This window comes from Zonotrichia albicollis, chromosome 18 (genome assembly GCF_047830755.1).
Source record: "Zonotrichia albicollis isolate bZonAlb1 chromosome 18, bZonAlb1.hap1, whole genome shotgun sequence".
NCBI lineage: Eukaryota > Metazoa > Chordata > Aves > Passeriformes > Passerellidae > Zonotrichia > Zonotrichia albicollis.
This window is the reverse complement of record NC_133836.1, coordinates 5,566,767-5,584,248: the sequence shown is the minus strand read 5'-3', so window position 1 is coordinate 5,584,248 and position 17,482 is coordinate 5,566,767. Positions and strand designations below refer to the sequence as shown.

General features: G+C 40.1%; 1 protein-coding gene across 2 annotated transcripts; it reads left to right on the top strand.

Annotated features, from left to right (window-relative positions):
• The first annotated feature begins 677 nt into the window (after window positions 1–677).
• SUSD2 (sushi domain containing 2) lies at window positions 678–17,105 on the top strand. Of its 2 annotated transcripts, none has more exons than XM_074554510.1 (15): window positions 678–1,110; window positions 2,948–3,152; window positions 4,480–4,631; window positions 5,126–5,293; window positions 5,516–5,690; window positions 7,089–7,290; window positions 8,315–8,400; window positions 8,618–8,886; window positions 9,792–9,935; window positions 10,325–10,480; window positions 10,823–11,071; window positions 11,370–11,642; window positions 12,163–12,348; window positions 16,537–16,627; window positions 16,932–17,105. In XM_074554510.1, the coding sequence occupies exons 1-15, from the start codon at window positions 1,098–1,100 to the stop codon at window positions 16,942–16,944; spliced, it is 2,382 nt and encodes a 793-aa protein (XP_074410611.1). In that variant the 5' UTR covers window positions 678–1,097; the 3' UTR covers window positions 16,945–17,105. The 2 variants fall into 2 exon arrangements, with proteins under 2 accessions (XP_074410611.1, XP_005488993.3); XM_005488936.4 differs by having other exon boundaries at window positions 680–1,712.
• Window positions 17,106–17,482: the final 377 nt, after the last annotated feature.

Below are 17,482 nucleotides of genomic sequence, written 5' to 3'. Positions count from 1 at the left end.
GAGACTGCTGTGAGTGTTTGTTTGAGCAATCCAGGGAACATGGAGCTGGGAATTCCAGGCAATAACAGACCAATGCCTTAGGTCTGTTTAGTTTGTGCCTGTGAAAACTGGGACTCAGGCTGGAAAGGTGCTGTTGGGAGCAAAGTAAATCTGTAAATCTGTAAAGTAAATCTGAGTAAATCTGCTCTCTGTGCAGTGAAGGAGTGAGGAGCAGGGAAAGATAATATTTATGAACTATATTAATATTTCATCCAAACTGGGGGGGGAGCAGTGATGTCCATGTTGTCCTACAGAACTGCTTCAGTTACAGGTCAGAGACAGAGAAGGGAAACTGCTTTTTATTTTCTTGCCATTTTTTCCAGACAGAAGTGGGACATCATCTTGTCCCTCCCCAAAGCTCTCCAGGCACATGGGATAGCTCAGTGCTGGCCCAGTTCTCTGAGAGATAACAACATTTGAGAGATTTGAGATAAGTGTTACTAACAGCTCTGTTGTCTCTTGATTGCAAAGATTCAGTCCTACAGACCCAGACCGATGAGACAAAAAGGGAATTTCTACATATGGGTTTATCTAAATAAACACTTCCAGCTCCCTTGCTTCCAGAGCCCAGCTCCAGCCTACAGTTCCTTGTTCCTATGCATGTTGATGGTTTGCAGTCACTGAGCACGAATATCCCTTGCAAGAGCTGCTCAAGGGCTCATTTCTGCTCTGCAGTAGCGCTGTGAGTCACCAGGTGCCACCAGCGAGTCATCTCAGCCTCTGCTCATGTGCCCGCCGCTCGGATTCCACCCACAAAATTCAATATATCCGAGGATTGCTCCCAGACAAAAGCTGCCAGGACAGAGAGGATTTGGGGACTTCGCCTCCCCAGGACAGCCTGTCACCTGCACCTGAGACACTGGGACTACGTGCTTTCCTTCCTATGGAAAGGAGCTGTCATTGCTGCCATTCTCTGCCTGGATGCCATTGCTGGAATTTCAATTCCACCTCCAAAACTGCATATATGCAAGGACTGCTCTCACACGAGAGACGTGGTGCAGGGGAACAGGCAAAAGTGCTCTGAAATGGAGGGGAACCCTCTGATTTAAGCCCTTAAAATGATGAAAAAGGGTGAGTTTCCTTCAATTTAACCCCTTAAAATTAGGGAAGAGGAGGGATCTTCCTTCACTTAAATCAGCCCTCATGCTGTCACATCCAGTGCAGTAAGCATGCTTCCTCTAGATCTCATTATCTTCTGAACTGAACTGTACTGTCAGCATGTATTCTTTATCATTCTTCTAAGTGATAACAGGTTTTAGTTCCTCCAGCAAAATTAAAGCATAGAACTTTTGCCAATGACCCCGTGGCCTTGAGCTTTGAAGCAGAAACGCTTGTAAAACAATAAACATCTACCTCCCTTTCAGAAAAACTTGACTGTTAATGTGAAGGAGTTGCAGTGGCTATCTCCCCTTCAATCTTTTCCTTGATTGGAGATGACCTCTGAAATGGAGCATTTCATTCAGTTTGTTTTGCTTCAGTAATTTACAACAAACCTTTGAACAGAGAGAATCTTGTTTATTTCTGGACACCTGTTTCCACTAAAGGCTTTTCCAAGACTAGCACGAAGACTACCACAATCAGCCATCCTGAATCATCTGGACAAAATATGAAATTCATTGGCTTAGACGTTTCTTTCTTCATTCTTTCCACCCTCACTGCTCTTTGGAATGCAGGTAAGTGATTTTCAAACATTTTGCTGCTTTTAACTGCAAATTTTTTTGACTTCTCTACTTCAGAATACACTTACTTTGGTAAGAAATTGTGGATACCGTTTTTACAAGCTAAAGTAAAGGCACACAGGCCAGATTTTACCTGCATAGTTTCATTTTCAATCCCTTCCTCTGTAATTTCCAGCAGGTCAGTGGAACTCTTCTGTAAGTAAACAGACAATCTGGAGAATGCAGTAAATATATTTAAAGACAGAGAAAAACTTTCCAGCTTCCCATATTGGACAAGTGCTTTTACTTCTCTTCTTTGCATTTTCCTGTGCTTGTTCTTCACCACCCACCTTGATCCCTGCCTTTCTTTTTGCTTGTGTCCTCCCAAATAATCAATCCTCCCTTAGTTACTTTTTCATAATTAGTTCCAATTTTGCAAGATCCATGTCCAAATTTAGAATTTCTGATACTTACCTAGATCATCTCAGCATTGCATGGTATTCTTGATATAGCTCCCAAACACTGTTATCCTTGCAAGATTCCACTTCCCAAAAGGTCCTCAGTGCTCCCAGCTGTCTCTGCAGCTTATTCATCTCACTTAACTCCCCCTGAACTTTGTGAAATCCAGCTATTTTTGACAGGGCTACTGTAATGTCTGTCTTCTTCTCACTGTTTTATTTGTTGAGTGGTTTTCCATGTGATGGCCAGTGATTACTGACAGTCTGTAAGCCACGAGCCTCCTCACCTGTCTGTGCACCTGCCTTGTTAAGGCCTGACTCAACTCAAATGCACAAAACAAAGACATTTCAGTTTCTCTTAATAAACTTGTGTTGGAGCCCATTTCATTGCTGATTTTAACTTTCCAAGAGCATTGCTTTTCTGTTCTTAATGATTCCCATGTAGGGTTGATGGTGGGGTTCTGGTACATTTAAGAATTATCCTCAAAAATAAGTGTAATTGGTGATACTCACTGAGGGGCTGCTCTGGAGATTTATCTCTCTATTACATGCAAAAATACCCATGGAATTAATGAAATTATGTACTCTCTGGGAGGTAAAGAAGTGTATTTTGCTATTCACCAACCCTAATGTGCAGGTGATTACAACCTTCACCTAAATACATTCCTAAACTAACATAACCAGCCTATTTTATTTACTTACAGCAGTCTTTTGGATGATGTACTTGTGCTTCAGAGAGCATCTAGAAGAGTTCAATAACATTCCTGACTCTTTTTTTCTTCCTTTAACAAGGAGCTGAAGACTCTTGTGCACAGAGATGTGGGGAGCTGCTTGGTACCTGTTCTTGCCAGGTGACATGCCAGTCCTTGGGGACATGCTGTCCTGATTATAAAGAATTTTGTCTTCAAATTTCTCCATACTCAGGATCTCTTATGGGAGGCAAAGACTTTGTGATTAACAACACAGCATTTGATCCCTCTTCTAAGCTAAAATGCAGGTGGGCCATGATTTTATATTCCTTTGCCAAAGGGAAACAAAACTTAAAATCTCACTCTCCAGCAACAGGCAATTATCACAAAACAAGACCAGTCTATATAGGAGTGAAAACTTTGTAAAGTTGTTAGAATCCTGAAATGTACAAAAGTTCTGCTCAATCTCACCCTCAAGGATACCTGTGGACTGTATTTCTACACAGGATTGTTTCTTTTAGGTGGAGTTATTGTGTGGTACAATCATAACTCTGCTCATTCTTCCCTTACCATATTAAAACAGTGACTTTCTAGAAGAGTTTCCTTTCAGGACACTTGATGGTCAATATTTCTTTAGCGTTTCCCTTTGTGGGAAAGAAGTATTTATTTCTTAATCTGAATGAGAAAACAGCAAGACAGAAATGTAGGTAGGACACCTGATGTTTACCCTGTAAGAGAAAGCTGTGGATCCTAAATGTGTCAGCCTGTATCACACTTAGGTGCATGTGGCATGTGCAATACATACAGTACACTGAATTTTGATGACCCAGATGTTGTGCTATTATTTCCACAGAAGGTTCTGAGTGAGGTTCTGGAGTCCTCCCCATCTGGGTAACAGTACCTGAAAAAGTTTTCAATTCTTTATTTGGAAAACCTTTGACCAAGGCATTCACTCTGTAGAACACAACTGTGCACTTCGAAGTGCCTGTAGAGTTATATAATTACAGCCAAGGCAAATTCCAGTGCAGAAAAGCAAAGGTCCTATTTCCTGGCAGGCCCCAGCTCCCTCTGATACTTGGAATAGATATTCAGTCCCCATATATCAGTCTTGAAAAGTCACAGATGGGGTTAATCCCCAGGACTCTGGACAAGAGCCCTAACTGGAATCAAATGGTTAAAAAACAAGCAGTGCCTTCTGAGTTAACCTTTGCAACAGAAATGCTACAACAGCATGAAATTCCTTTCGTTGCCCTCACAGGGCTTACCAGGATAAAAACCAAATCAGAAATTTGCAATAACTGCATCATGGCCATTGTTAGCCACCCTGTAATCTTACTAATGCTATAACATTATTTTCCTCTTCCTGTCACCCCTTTGTTGTTAATTTATCATATTTCTCTAGCCCAGAAATTAAATAGTAAATTGAACATTTGTGGATTGCTGTATATTTGTGCAGTTCGCAGTAGAATTCACATTGATGTAATGGCACAATTTTCCAGTTTATATTCCCTGCTACAAGCAAAACAGCCCCAGACTTGAAATGATCCACACATGACACAAGGTTGCTTGTTGAAGAATATTCAGAATTTTCCTTCTATCTATGGTGACACTGAAAAGTGTTTTCAACATCTACAGGTTCAAGAAGGAGATCACAACCAGTGGCTATATTGACAAGGATGGAAAAGGCCACTGCATCTCGCCATTGCTTTATGAGACTGGTTTCATCCCTTTTGAAGTTTCTGCAGATGCTGGGTCAACGTTTCCCTACTCTGGAACTTGGTTATCAGGTTACTTATATCTACAGCATCCCTTTTCTTGCTATGTTCTTCCACCATGCATGCAAGATTATAGAAGTCTTTTCCTTTAGTTAAGTTTTATTCTTCCTTAACAGGCCTCAGAAAAGAAAGTCTCACTAGCCTCATGTTAATTCATCTTTTGAGAGATGAGCTTTCACAGCAATTGAGTAGCAGCAGCAGCACTAACTGATAAAAAGTCCTGCTTTAAAATGAGGTTGACCAAAATTGTTCCCACCTCATCCCTACTTCTACCCCTTTTTGTCCCCTCTTCAAATAATTGCATTGTGGTGTTGTAATCTAAGGACTGCAAGTATTAGTAAGGGTTGCATTCTCTCAGCTTCAGCTTATTCTTTTCATGTCATGCATCCTGTGCTGTGTAAAACATAGGGGAAATCCTGCTAAATCTTAAATAATAGAATAGCACTTTTTCAGGACTAGGCAAAGCCAAAATGTCATTAGCCCTCTCTTTCTGCTCTGCAATGCAGTACATCACAGCAAAGTTTCAGATGGAGAAAAATGCACTTTGGTAAATGAGACAAAATGGCAATACTATGGCACCTCCAACATTGGTGGAAACTTAACTCTTACCTGGACACGCCAGACATTTGAAACAACTCAAGTCAACATAGAAGTCTGGGGATACCAGGAAACAGGTAAAGTGACCCTTTTCCTACAAGCATTTATCACACACAGAACTCTTGTGCAGAGCTCTGCACAGCTTGTGATCACTTTCACTGAAACCTGCAAGCATAAATAACTGATGACAATAATGTCAGCTTTTCCTCTTCATTTATATATGGGTGAAGACATCTCATTTCAGTCTTGTGGCTATTGCTCTTTTCCAGCATCCGAAACTCTTTTCCTCTATCTGACAGGTGACAGTTATTCAGAAAACTGGATGGCTGAATGGAAATACCTTTATACTTTGGCAAGAGAAGCCCCCAATACAGGGAAATATTCTTTCCTTCCTGTACCTGCTGAGGGAAATTACAGTACATGGGATTATGGAATTTTGAGAATTATACCCAGCAACTATTTTGATGGGCAGAGGCAAGTGAATATTATAATAATAATAATAATAATAATAATAATAATAATAATAATAATAATAATAATAATAATAATAATAATAGCTACCTTATAAGCTGTTGTCTCCTTTGGCATTCAAAACTGAGACTCAGGCTCCATTTCCTGGGAAAAAATGGGGAGAAAACTGGAAGGTCAAAAGTGAGAAAAACTCATAGGTCAACATACAGACAGTTTACTAAGGGAAGAGGAGCATGGAGGAAGAATCATGAAGTCTCCCATGAGCAGACTAATGCACAGTTAGTCACCCAGTAAGGGCTGCTTTGGAAAAACACCCCTGCAGTTTTATCGATGGACCTGCTGGTCTAGGGCATGGAATATCCCTTTGGTCAGCTTGGGCTGGCTGTCACAGCTGTGCTCCCTCCTGGCCTTCTCCCTGGGGCCAGCATGAGACACAGAGAAGACCTTGGCACTGTGCCCGCAGGAGATAAGCAGTGGTTTATCAGTGTTATCAGCACTGTCTTGATCACAGATCTAAAATGTGGCTGCTATGAAGAAAATTACTGCAGCCAAACCCATGCTCTCAGCAGAGTAGGATCTGCTGATTCTTTTGTTTTGTCACAACTGTGGAGGAGTCCCTAATTGTGGAACTCAATCACTGCAGCCACAGCCCTTCCTCTTCTATTTTGTATGCAGGTTTTTGCATTCCTTCAAATTTTATGACCATTTTCTTTTATTTCATTGCATATTTCCCCATGATTTTTGGTGAACTACATCTGTAAGTGCTCCATGGGTATTCCTTCATAATTCTTCCATATCTGCAGATTTGATGTAGATGTAGACTGTGAGTACATAAATGCCACCTCTTCAGTGTTACAACATATTGCTAATGTGTCAGAACTTTTTTGAACATAGAAGGATAACCTTTTCCCCTTCTAGAAGGCTTTTTATTACACTTTGTATAGATTGTTTTTTTCATGGGGGAAAAGCAGAGTGGCTTTGGAACATTTCAAGGATTCTAAATGGTTTCTGTAGTCATTAGTCCTGATATTACTGCTGTTGTTATGTTTTGTTAAAGAATCCAGATATTCTTCATTCTGGCCTAAATTAAATTACAATGTCAAAAGGCATGAATACAAAACCTTCCTCTAAAAGGATCTATGTAAGCCAGAATCATGATTACTAAAATGTATGCTGATTATTGCGTACTTGCTGCATGCTGTCCTGCCACCTTCTGAATTTGGAAAATTTTGATGTGCCATAACTTTTTGAAGGAAAAGGAGAGCAGTGGGCTTTGCAATGAAATAACTTGGAAGTAAAAAAATGCTTTTAAATTATAATTAGCCATTGAGCCACAGTGCTACTGTCCAAATAGTGCTTGTTCAGCTATCAGATCTATTTTTTGTTTCTCTTTTTTACCAGCAATATTCCATCAATCTGGAGCCCAGACCATGCATTGGCTTGGCACCTTGAGAAAGACTTCAGAAATGACCCAAATGCATGGGCAACTGCAAAATGTATGGAATGGGACAGAAAGGAAGAGTTGCTTCCAAATTTCAAGGAAGAAATTATAGACTGCCCTTGCACCTTGGCACAGGCAAGAGCTGACACTGGCAGGTTCCATGTAAGTTATTAACTGATCCCTCTGGCCTATTACAATTCCAGGTGGAAGCTTTAGGAGTGCCAAACTCCACACACACACCCCTGTTCCCTCTCTAAACATCATTACAAGGACATTAAATTACATATAAATTTGCCCAAGTAGCATATCAAATGGCAGAGGTAAATACAGCTTATCTAGTCAGTATGAATACAAGTGCCTATAGAATAGGAGATGGAAATGACATTCAAACAGGGAATTAAAACAGGAGTTCCAACAGCAGACTGAAAACACTCTGTGGAGCTGCGAGCAGGGATGGCTTCTTCGAGATCCTACAAGTTCACAGTCTGTGTTTGAAGGTGATATCCCATGCTGTGACAAACTATTTCTGCCTAGTTTTTCATACTTTGCTGCAAACCCTTCTGCCATGTACATCAGAGCTCTAATCCATTATTTCCTTTATCCTGCTTCCTTCCTCCTTCTCAGCTTCACTGTTATCAAGGAACTGACAAAAACTAAGAAATCAATTGCCATTCAGTCTACACTTTCACTTACACTGCTGATCTGAGGACCAAATGAGAGTGACTTCCTCTCCTATTTATGATACCAAATAGTGGCATGTGGTTATGCATTTAAAAAAAAAGTTTAGGTAAATATTGTTACTACTCTGGTTATGAAGCTCCAAACATGATGTGTAAAAGCTTGTGAAGATAAAGAATAGGTCTACTGCCTCTGTCTAAGAACATAGGATAAACATTTACTCTGTGTCTGTGTTTGTTGTACACTTACAGTTGAATCCCATCTGGCTGCCTTTGTTCTTCAAGGTCTGTTGTAACAGACTGCAAAATGTTCAGGTCAGACACGTGCTCCAGACATTTGAGTATTAAATTCACCATTTTTCCTATCATTCCACACTGTTCAACACAACCTTAACCAGTTCATGTCAACTTTACACACATGTCAGATACAAAAGGTGGGAAGAGAATGTAAGAACAGAAAGGACAATGAGACAAGAACCCCATTAAGTGTGAACATTGATCTTTTTCAGACAGATTATGGCTGTGACATTGAAAAGGGGAGTGTGTGTACTTATCATCCTGGTGCTGTGCATTGTGTAAGAGCCATTCAAGCCAGGTAAAGAACTTCTTTTAAACCGCATTTTTTTGGTTAATCCTTTCACTTCAGAGACAGCATCATCACAGAAGTCAGGGGTGAAGTCTGATTGGATATCAGATAAAGCTTGGCAAACAAAATATTTGGCTGTATCCATAAAAAGTCAGTAAGCAACCCCTAAATAGAAACGTACCCCACAGAGCTAAATGATGATTTTCTTGCTGCTTTTCTCAATCAGTCCCCAGTATGGGGCTGGACAGCAGTGCTGCTATGACTCCACGGGAACCCAAATCCTCACATACGACTCCACTGGAGGCAGCACACCTGATCGAGGACACGACTGGGGCTCACCACCTTTCTTGAAGCCTCCCCGGATACCTGGCTTTTCCCACTGGCTTTATGATGTTATCAGCTTCTATTACTGCTGCCTGTGGTCTGAGAATTGTGACTTCTATATGAAAAGGCGGCCCTCTAGTGACTGCAGGACGTACCGCCCTCCCCGAGCTGGTAAGGGCTCCAGATTTCCTTATGGGGTGTAGATTTTTCATAGTATTGGCTTCTAGAATATTTGTATATGTGCATATATGAGTTGACAATGGTGAGGGTATAATGTCCTGTGGAAAAATTCCATGGAAAGTTTCTCTTGATATATCACTTACAAAATCTGTATGTGTTTTTTAATTATGCTGCAAGATTTTCTGCTGTTGAGCATTTAACTCACCCCTGGAATCTAAACAGCCAAAGCAAAAAAAAAGAGGTTAGAGATGGTTAATGACAGCTAGGAAGCAGCTAGAAAAGCTGTCATGATGAGAAACATTCATATCAAATAAGAAAGTTTTACAATTTACAAGATGTCTGGTGTTCTCCTGCTTGCTTTTAAATCAGTCTTCAAGTCTTGCCATACCTCTGTTGCTACCACATTTTGCCTTCTATGCTGCTGAGGTGTCCAGCAGGACTTGGCCTGCCATAAAGATGTGCAAAGAGGGAGCAGTTTGCATCAGGAAAAAAGGAGAAAACTGTAGAGGGCATTGCATTAGGTAGTTAGGGGTCATGAATGAGTGGTCTGGCTGCTTAAAGAAACTCCATCAAAAGTATTGGCATAAATAGAGTTTGAATTGTGAAAATACAACTTTACAACTTGTATTAGTTACCATACAGATTAAAGCATACAAAAGAAGATAAATTAGTAGGAACTTGCAGCAGTTTACATGGAAGTTGGAAATGCAAAAGGGGATTAAGGGTGCAAAGGATATGGATGCAAAGATAAAGCAATAGCTCTGTATTCATGTGCAAATCTCCCCATATATTGCATGTGACACAGACTTCTAGCCTCTTTCCTTTCTCATGAACTTGAGGACTAACAGGTTGTGATTTTTGCTTGATCTTAATTCTCTTTTTGCTTTTAAAAATAGCATCTGCTTTTGGGGATCCTCATTTCTTTACATTTGATGGTCTGAACTTCACCTTCAATGGCCTAGGAGAATACACATTGGTAGAGTCTGATCTCACATCCCTGAGAGTGCAAGGGAGGACACAGCAGGCACACTTTTCCAATGGTAAGTTGGTAAGAGAGGAAGCAGAGCTTCTGAACTTTGAGATTTGCAGAACTGAGATTTGATATTTGCTTGATTTGCACTTAGCAGCAATCCTCCTGTTGTCTCTAGTCCTCTTTTTTGGCCATTTATGAACAGTCACCATTCTGAAGATAATCAGAAAGCAGACAACATCTTCAGGAAAAGCTTCCCAATCAAAGTTTAATTGCTAGGTTTTTTATTGGGTGTGATTAATGGAAGTGTAAAGTTTTCTACTGTGTTTAAGAGCTCCAAAAAATTCTTATTTCTCTCCGTGCCCATTCTCATCAATAAGGAAACAGAAGGCCAGTTCTAGAAATCAGGCAATGCCAGCTGATGCATTTTGATAGCATTGTTTTTTTTCCATTTGGAAGGAACTGGGGCTCAGGGGACAGGCCTGTCTGCAGTGGCCATGCAGGAGAACAACTCTGATGTGATTGAAGTGCGCTACTCTGAGGATTTGCACCTGGAGGTCCTCCTGAACCAGAGGGTTCTCAACTTCTCTGAACAAACTTGGATGGACTTGAAAGGTTAGTTACACATATCAGCCTTGTAAGCAATTCCATTCTGATGGAGCCCATGGATAGTTGAAGGTGTCTCTAGGTGCATGCATTCCAACTCTTTTTTCAGCATCCTTTTGTCAAGTGTTTTAGGTGGCTTCAGTGTCCATGGTTTCTATGTCCTCTTTCACTTGTTTGTAGTGTGAAGGTGTGGCTTCCCTTTAAATGCCTCTCAGAGTGCAGCTCAGAGTGGAAGGGAGGAAAAGCTGTATGAAAAAATGGTTAAAACTGATGATTTAAACTGATGCTAAAACACAGCATTTTTTTTCACTGTAGATAATTAGCTGTTTTCTCTTCCTCTCATGGTTATAGGTCTCTTTCTCTATTCTACACCTGATCAGAACATCACAGTGATGTTCTCTTCTGGGTCTGGAGTGGAAATAAGGGGAAATGGAGGATTTCTGACCCTGACAATTCTGCTCCCAGAGAAGTTTATGAATCACACATGGGGTCTCTTTGGGGTAATGAATGACAATCCACAGGATGACTACACCTTCAAGAACAAAACCACCATGTCAGTTCATGCAAGTCCCCAGCAGGTGTTTGAGTTTGGAGCTAGCTGTAAGTAATTTCTATGGTCTATTATTACATTTTCTTTACAAATTTAAGACAGATTATGATTTAAAGACTAGGAAATGAAGTCTGTGCCAAGCAACCAGTACTGGGGGAAGAGAAGGGAGTAAGAGAAATATTCCCTCCTCTACCCACCTGGGGAGTGAAAACAGAGCCATGATGGAATGTTGAGCACTTTGTACCTGTATTTCTTCCAGCTACATTTCTGTAGATAAACACTTGGATTAATAGCAGAAGGTGGTCTGTGTTGGCAGTGTTATGTATGAATCTCTTTCTGTCTCCCAAGGGGCAATTGAAAATGGAACTTCTCTCTTTACTTATGACTCGGAGTTCTTACTGGACAGTTTCTTTTATGGGGACAAGCACAATGCCTCCTTCCTGCCCGTGTTCTCCCCTCCTGAGGACCCTGCTGATCCCCAGCTAGAAGAGATGGTCTCACACTGTGGCTCGGACCCATTCTGCAGATTTGATGTCCTGACAACAAGAAACCTTCAAGTGGGAAATTCCACAAGGCTTTCCCATCAGAACCACAAGCTGCTGGTAGAACATCTAGAGCCAGGTGATACAACTTTCCACAAAACATCATTACAGAATAACAGGATATTCTGAGTTGGAAGGGACCCACTGGGATCATCAAGTCCAAACCTTAAGTGAATAGCCCATAGAGAACATCACTATAGATATTTCTACTGGGCATCTAAAGAGTTAGCACTGTTTGAGGAGGCCTTGCTTAACTGTAGGCTCATGCACCTATAAATAGTCTGATTTTGGGGAATCATCTTTGTACCAGGAAATCTCTGTGCTGATAGAATACTTGGGCAAACTAAAAAAAAAATTCTTTGCATTTCTTCCACTATAACATCACAGTGTAGAAAGTTTATCTTCATTTTATATGCATTAAGCTGTCTTCCTTGGACTTAAAAATAAATTTTAAAAGTAGCAGGAAGTATTGTCTTTCAGATAGTTTAAAAATCTTTGGTTTTCCATGAGTTGCCACTAAAATTCTGTTTGAATCATTGCAATGGAGATTTGCTGGTCTAAGTCCTAAATACTCCAACCAGATATGTTTCTTTTATTAGTGATCTCTTGTGGCTGGCTGGATCATCCAACCAATGGAAGAAAGAATAGTACCAACTACCTGCTGGGCTCAACCATCAATTTCACCTGCAGTGAGGGCTATGAACTCACAGGAGGGTCACAGGAGAGAACCTGCCAAGTGTCAGGAGCCTGGTCAGGAGACACACCCCAGTGCAGCCAAGAAACAGGTCTGTTGCCTTTTAGGTATCACATATTGTCACTAAAAATCATTATCAGGGACAAGGCAATCTCAGAATACCATGATGGCCCTTGACAAAAGCAACTTCTCTTACTTGGTAAAGCATTGGACATGAGATGTCTGAATTTCTAGAAAGACTATTATTCAAATATAAGTAACAGGTGACTTAGGGTGGTTTTGTGTGTTTTGGTGGAGGTATTTTTGTTTTATAAATGGGTACAGGTACCTGAAGGGTGGGTGAAAAGAGGATGGAGCCAGGATTTTTTCAGTGGTGCTCAGGGACAAGAGCAGAGGCAACAGGCAGGCTCTGAAACACAGAAGCTTCCCTATGAACATCAGAAACCCCATTTTACTGTGATTGTGACTGAGCACAGGCACAGAGAAGTCTGAATATCTGCCTCCCTGGAGATATTCAAAAGTTGTCAGGTCATGGTCCTGGGCAACTCACTCTGTGTAGTCCTGCTTTAACAGGGGAGTTGGACAAAATGACCTCCAGAGGTCCCATCCCACCTCAGCTGTTTTCTGTGATTCTGTGATTCGAGAGCAGACACAGCCCACACTTGTTGAACTCTTTCACTTTTTCTTTCTAAAATATTATCTTATCTCAAAACATAATTCTATTATTCTATAGCAGTAAAATATTGTGAATGATGCAATAGTATTTAGTATAAATAACACAGATTTATTCCCCCTCTTGTGTCACTACTAATAGATTATCAGTTAGCCTGGGATTGTTGGATTTAGTAGCAGTTTAGTAGCATAGGCTGTCTCTATGATTTACAGAAAATGGCCCAAAATTTTCTTTTCATTCATTCACCACATACACTCCAAATGTCCTCAAGATGGCAATATTTCAAAGCATCAGGGTGGTGCAAGGCCAGATGGCATGTTGAAACACTTTCAATGCTGAGTTAATAGCTCCCAAAAGCACTCATCAAATAATTCATACTAACAGATTCTCCATTCTGAGACCCTTCCAAAGAAATGTGGGAAGTGCATTTCACATCAGCAACGAATTCCTGTCATGCTGGCACATTTCATCAGCCTCTGCTGCCTGTACCAATTGCTTGTACATTTCCAGTGCAGTTTTCAACTTAGTAATATTTGTAAGATGAACTGCAGTCAGTTTGGGCAGCAGAAAAATTTACAAAGGCCAGATCTTAACTAGGCAATGGCAAAACTTTCTGCCAAGCTGAAAGCTAAGAATATTTTTCCACTGCTGCCATCAACCACATACATACTGGATAAGAGCCAGTCAGTCTCAATAAGCAAAACAGATGCTGACATTTACACTAGCAAAAGGGGGACAGAAAGGCAGCCCTGTGAGATCAGAGGAAAGGAGCTGGAAGATATGCAGGGATTGATTGCATTCAGAATGATGGAGATGTGACACAGCTTTGTGGATAAGCAAACAAAACCCACAGTGTTTTCCAATGCTTTCCTGGAAGGTGACAAAGAAAAACAAGGTGTGAAAGAATTTTATTGGTCTGATTGCAGCAAAGATCTTCCTTACTATTTGATATTTGATGTTCTAGTTTTTGTAATGTGAACCAAAATTGATGGTTTTTATTAGCTGCAGGAAGTTGGAGTATGGCAATGCTGCCCACAGCAGCAGGATGCTGACAACACCAACAACTGAGCAACACAATATAAAATACAAATTTCTCCATTCTTTTTTCTTACTGCTATGCCCTAATAGTGGCATTTATAGCTAGCCTTGTTTCTCCTTCTTCCATAAGGTGTTCTGCTACATGTCAGTGAGTGATTGTGAAGGCTATTCTATTGACAGGCCCAAGTCTCTACAGAGAAGGGAGGCAATACAATTCAAAGTTTCTGTCATTAATATCTATCTAATATCATATTTTTATAGCATGGACAGCTAGTATTTGCTTTCCAGTAAATACATTTCTGCCCCTGGCCCAAGACACAGCTGAAATCCAATGCCTGTTTTCCTTGTCATACTTCTCGACTTGGCTATTTTCTCTATTCTCCATTCCCCAAGCCTTCTCTTCTCCAGAACAGAAAAAGTCCTTGTGTTGTCAAAATCTATTGTTCCCGAGGTCAGTTTTCTCTATTGTTTTCCTCCTTACACAGCAGCATGCTGCTGTTTCACCAACATCCATTTTATCAAGTCCTGTGACAAAGACCTTCTTGACACCAGGAAAATGCTGACAAAATTAATGGACAGCCCTTCCCAATTTCTGGGTGCCTGAATGGGCGATCACTGACCTAGCCACTGTGATCAGCAGTCACTTTTTTGCTTTGAAAGTGAACTATTAAACATACATTTTGTCAAATTATTTCTTTCATTCTGCTCAGGAGCACAGGGCCCAGCCTTCTGTAATTCTAAGCTTACAGGTGTATTTCTTTACAGTTCTGTGTCCATGACACTGCAGTTTTGTGGCACATCAGGTTGAAGCTCTGTCTTGCAAATCATCAAGGTTTTTTTAAATTGCTATATGCCTTTTCAAAAGAGAATATTTAAAATAAAGTATGAGAACCAGGAAAATTGGATAGAAAAAGAGGTGGAAACAAGAAAATGTAATGTCAGTTATTTAACAAAATCCATTTCGGTATTTTGAAACTTCAAATACAAATTATGTTGTTGGGCCTGCATATTGTTGTTTTTGAGTTTTGCGTCCTTGGACTAAAGTTTCCATGGAAATCCTCTGCTAATAATTATTTTGCTATGCTTCTAATTACAATCCCACTGCAAGTCTTGCCAGTACCACAGCAAGCTCTCTTCACAGAATATCACAAAGAGGAAGAACAAAGAAGCCATCCAGCAAAAGCAAAAAGGAGATTCTAGTAAAATGAGATGTAATATCTAGCTAAAAATCATAAGACAGTGGCAACACATGTACATAGAGTCTTTTTGAGACAGACAATATGGTGATATTAAGGGCAATCTAGTTTTGTTTGTCTTTTGGGTTACTTTCTCCTTTCCCCCCCTCCTCCTCTATTCACTTTCAGATTTCCTTTTCCAGTCTCAGGCTCTGTGTAAATGCTGTTCATTTTGAAAAGCTGTCAGAAATCTCATTAGTCTTCTGTGTTTTTTTCAAACACAAAGATTTCACAACAGAGGCAAATCACTACTGGACTAACTACTTTAGCCAGTGGTGGGTTCTCATCACTTGGCAGGGACTGGTGCCTCCCTGTGAAGGATGTGTAAAACAAACATTAAGCCTTGTTAAGAAGTTACTGGATGATGGATCAACGCTTGTGAAACAGTTTATGTATCCCATTTCTTTCCTTAAACTTCACTATAAACCAAATCAGCAGCTGAATAATCTGTTCTAGGATCACAGAAGTGTCTGTTATGCCATCGCTGTGTGCTAGGCTGTGGGTTGGGCAGGTGTGACAAAGTGATGGAAGGAAGGGCTGACAAAAATGCAGCCCTGATGTATTGAGGTTCAGATACAAAATGCAGGAATCATTGTTTCTCCCAGACAGTTCACTCCACATGCTGCATCTCTTAACTTTTACAAATATTCTTATATGGTAATCTACCACTGCTTAGTAGAATAAGAAAACAAAATGATAGTTTTTATTCAAAATTTATTTCATATCTGGTTTCTTTCTCTCTTTCAGGTGTCCTTGTTAGGCAGTCACAGAATCAAGTTGACGCTTTTTGTGTTTTAGTGTGCTCAAACTCTCTGATGCAGTTCAATGTACCTACATCAGAGCAGTCACTTCTCTTTTATGTAGCTTATTAAGCAGCAAAGGTAGTTTCAAAATTTAATACCAAAATAGGGGCAATATTTAAAGTAATCAAACCGTATGGAATAAGGATTGAAAACCATTTCAGTTGGGATTGACAGTTCCACATCAGTATTGCACATTCAAAATGTTGACTACATATTACCCACTAGCCACCCTTTGTGTTACAAAGCTTTTGCAGCCACCTGCCCTAACAGTCAAATGTAGGAATCCTGTGAGTTCCTAATCTTTACCAGTTTCAGAGAATCTGAAAGGGTAAAGGCTTGGAAGGGACCTCTGGACATCATTCAGTCCAATCCCACTGCCAGGGGAGGCAGTTCCACAAAAAAACAGAATATAAAAATTAACACTATATGTACAATTTCAAAAATTGTCATGCAATTGCATTCAAACAGATATGAAAAAATGTATATCAAAGCCTTCATGGGTTTTTTTGTGGTTGGTCTCTGTTTTTCAGCTATCAAACAAGTAATTGTTATTGGCAGTGTATTTGGATTAGTGGGCCTTGCAGTCCTGGGACGTCTGGGTTATTTATGCACAAAGAAGAGGTAAGCCTTGACTGAACTGAAAACACAAATGAATCTCCTAAAGAAATAGCAACTGCTATGACTTTTTAAACAATAATTTAGTAATGACCACTGGCAACAAACTGCTAGTGTGCTACAGGTAAAAAAAAGTGCAACTGACGTGTAAACACTTAACTGTGTGTGAAACTGACTAGTGGAGAAAGAGGGCAGAGTAGTGAATGAAAATGGTTTTGCCAGGAATACTGGTGGGTTGAAATGGAGATGTGGTTGATTTTCCGAATTTTGTTAGCAACTGTTACAAATTTTTAATCCCTCTCTGTTCCAGTGTTCACAAGTAATAGAATGCCAGATAAAATGGAATCAAAAATGAGTGAATGGAAACAAAATGAGGTTCCAGCCTTTGGAAAGAAGACTCTATGTGTAAAGAAGAACCTGAACCTGTCACAAAAAAAAAGGAAAAAAAAAAGCACAGTGCCAAGCTAACAGAACACTGATATTGTTTTTCAGTATTTCATCACTTAAAAATGCTACATTCACAACAAATTCAGCTCCAAGAAATAAGAATGTGGCATATTATGCTGTGATATTAAAATTTATGCGTGAAGCCACGCTATTATATGAAGACCATTTTTTGCTCTCTGTATGTGTCACAAAGGCCAAAAGAAATGTAAGCATATTTTCCCCCTCAAAATCAACTTTATATGGCAGGAGGTTTCTGTATGCTAAAAGTGAGATGCATCCACACTGTGTATTGATACAATAGTTAAGGCCTTCAAACTGTATTTTGATTGTTCCCCTTCAGAATAGCAAATTGTTCTCTGCCTGTATGGGTTGCTATTTGATTACACAGCAGTGTTGTAAAGGGGGTACAAGGAT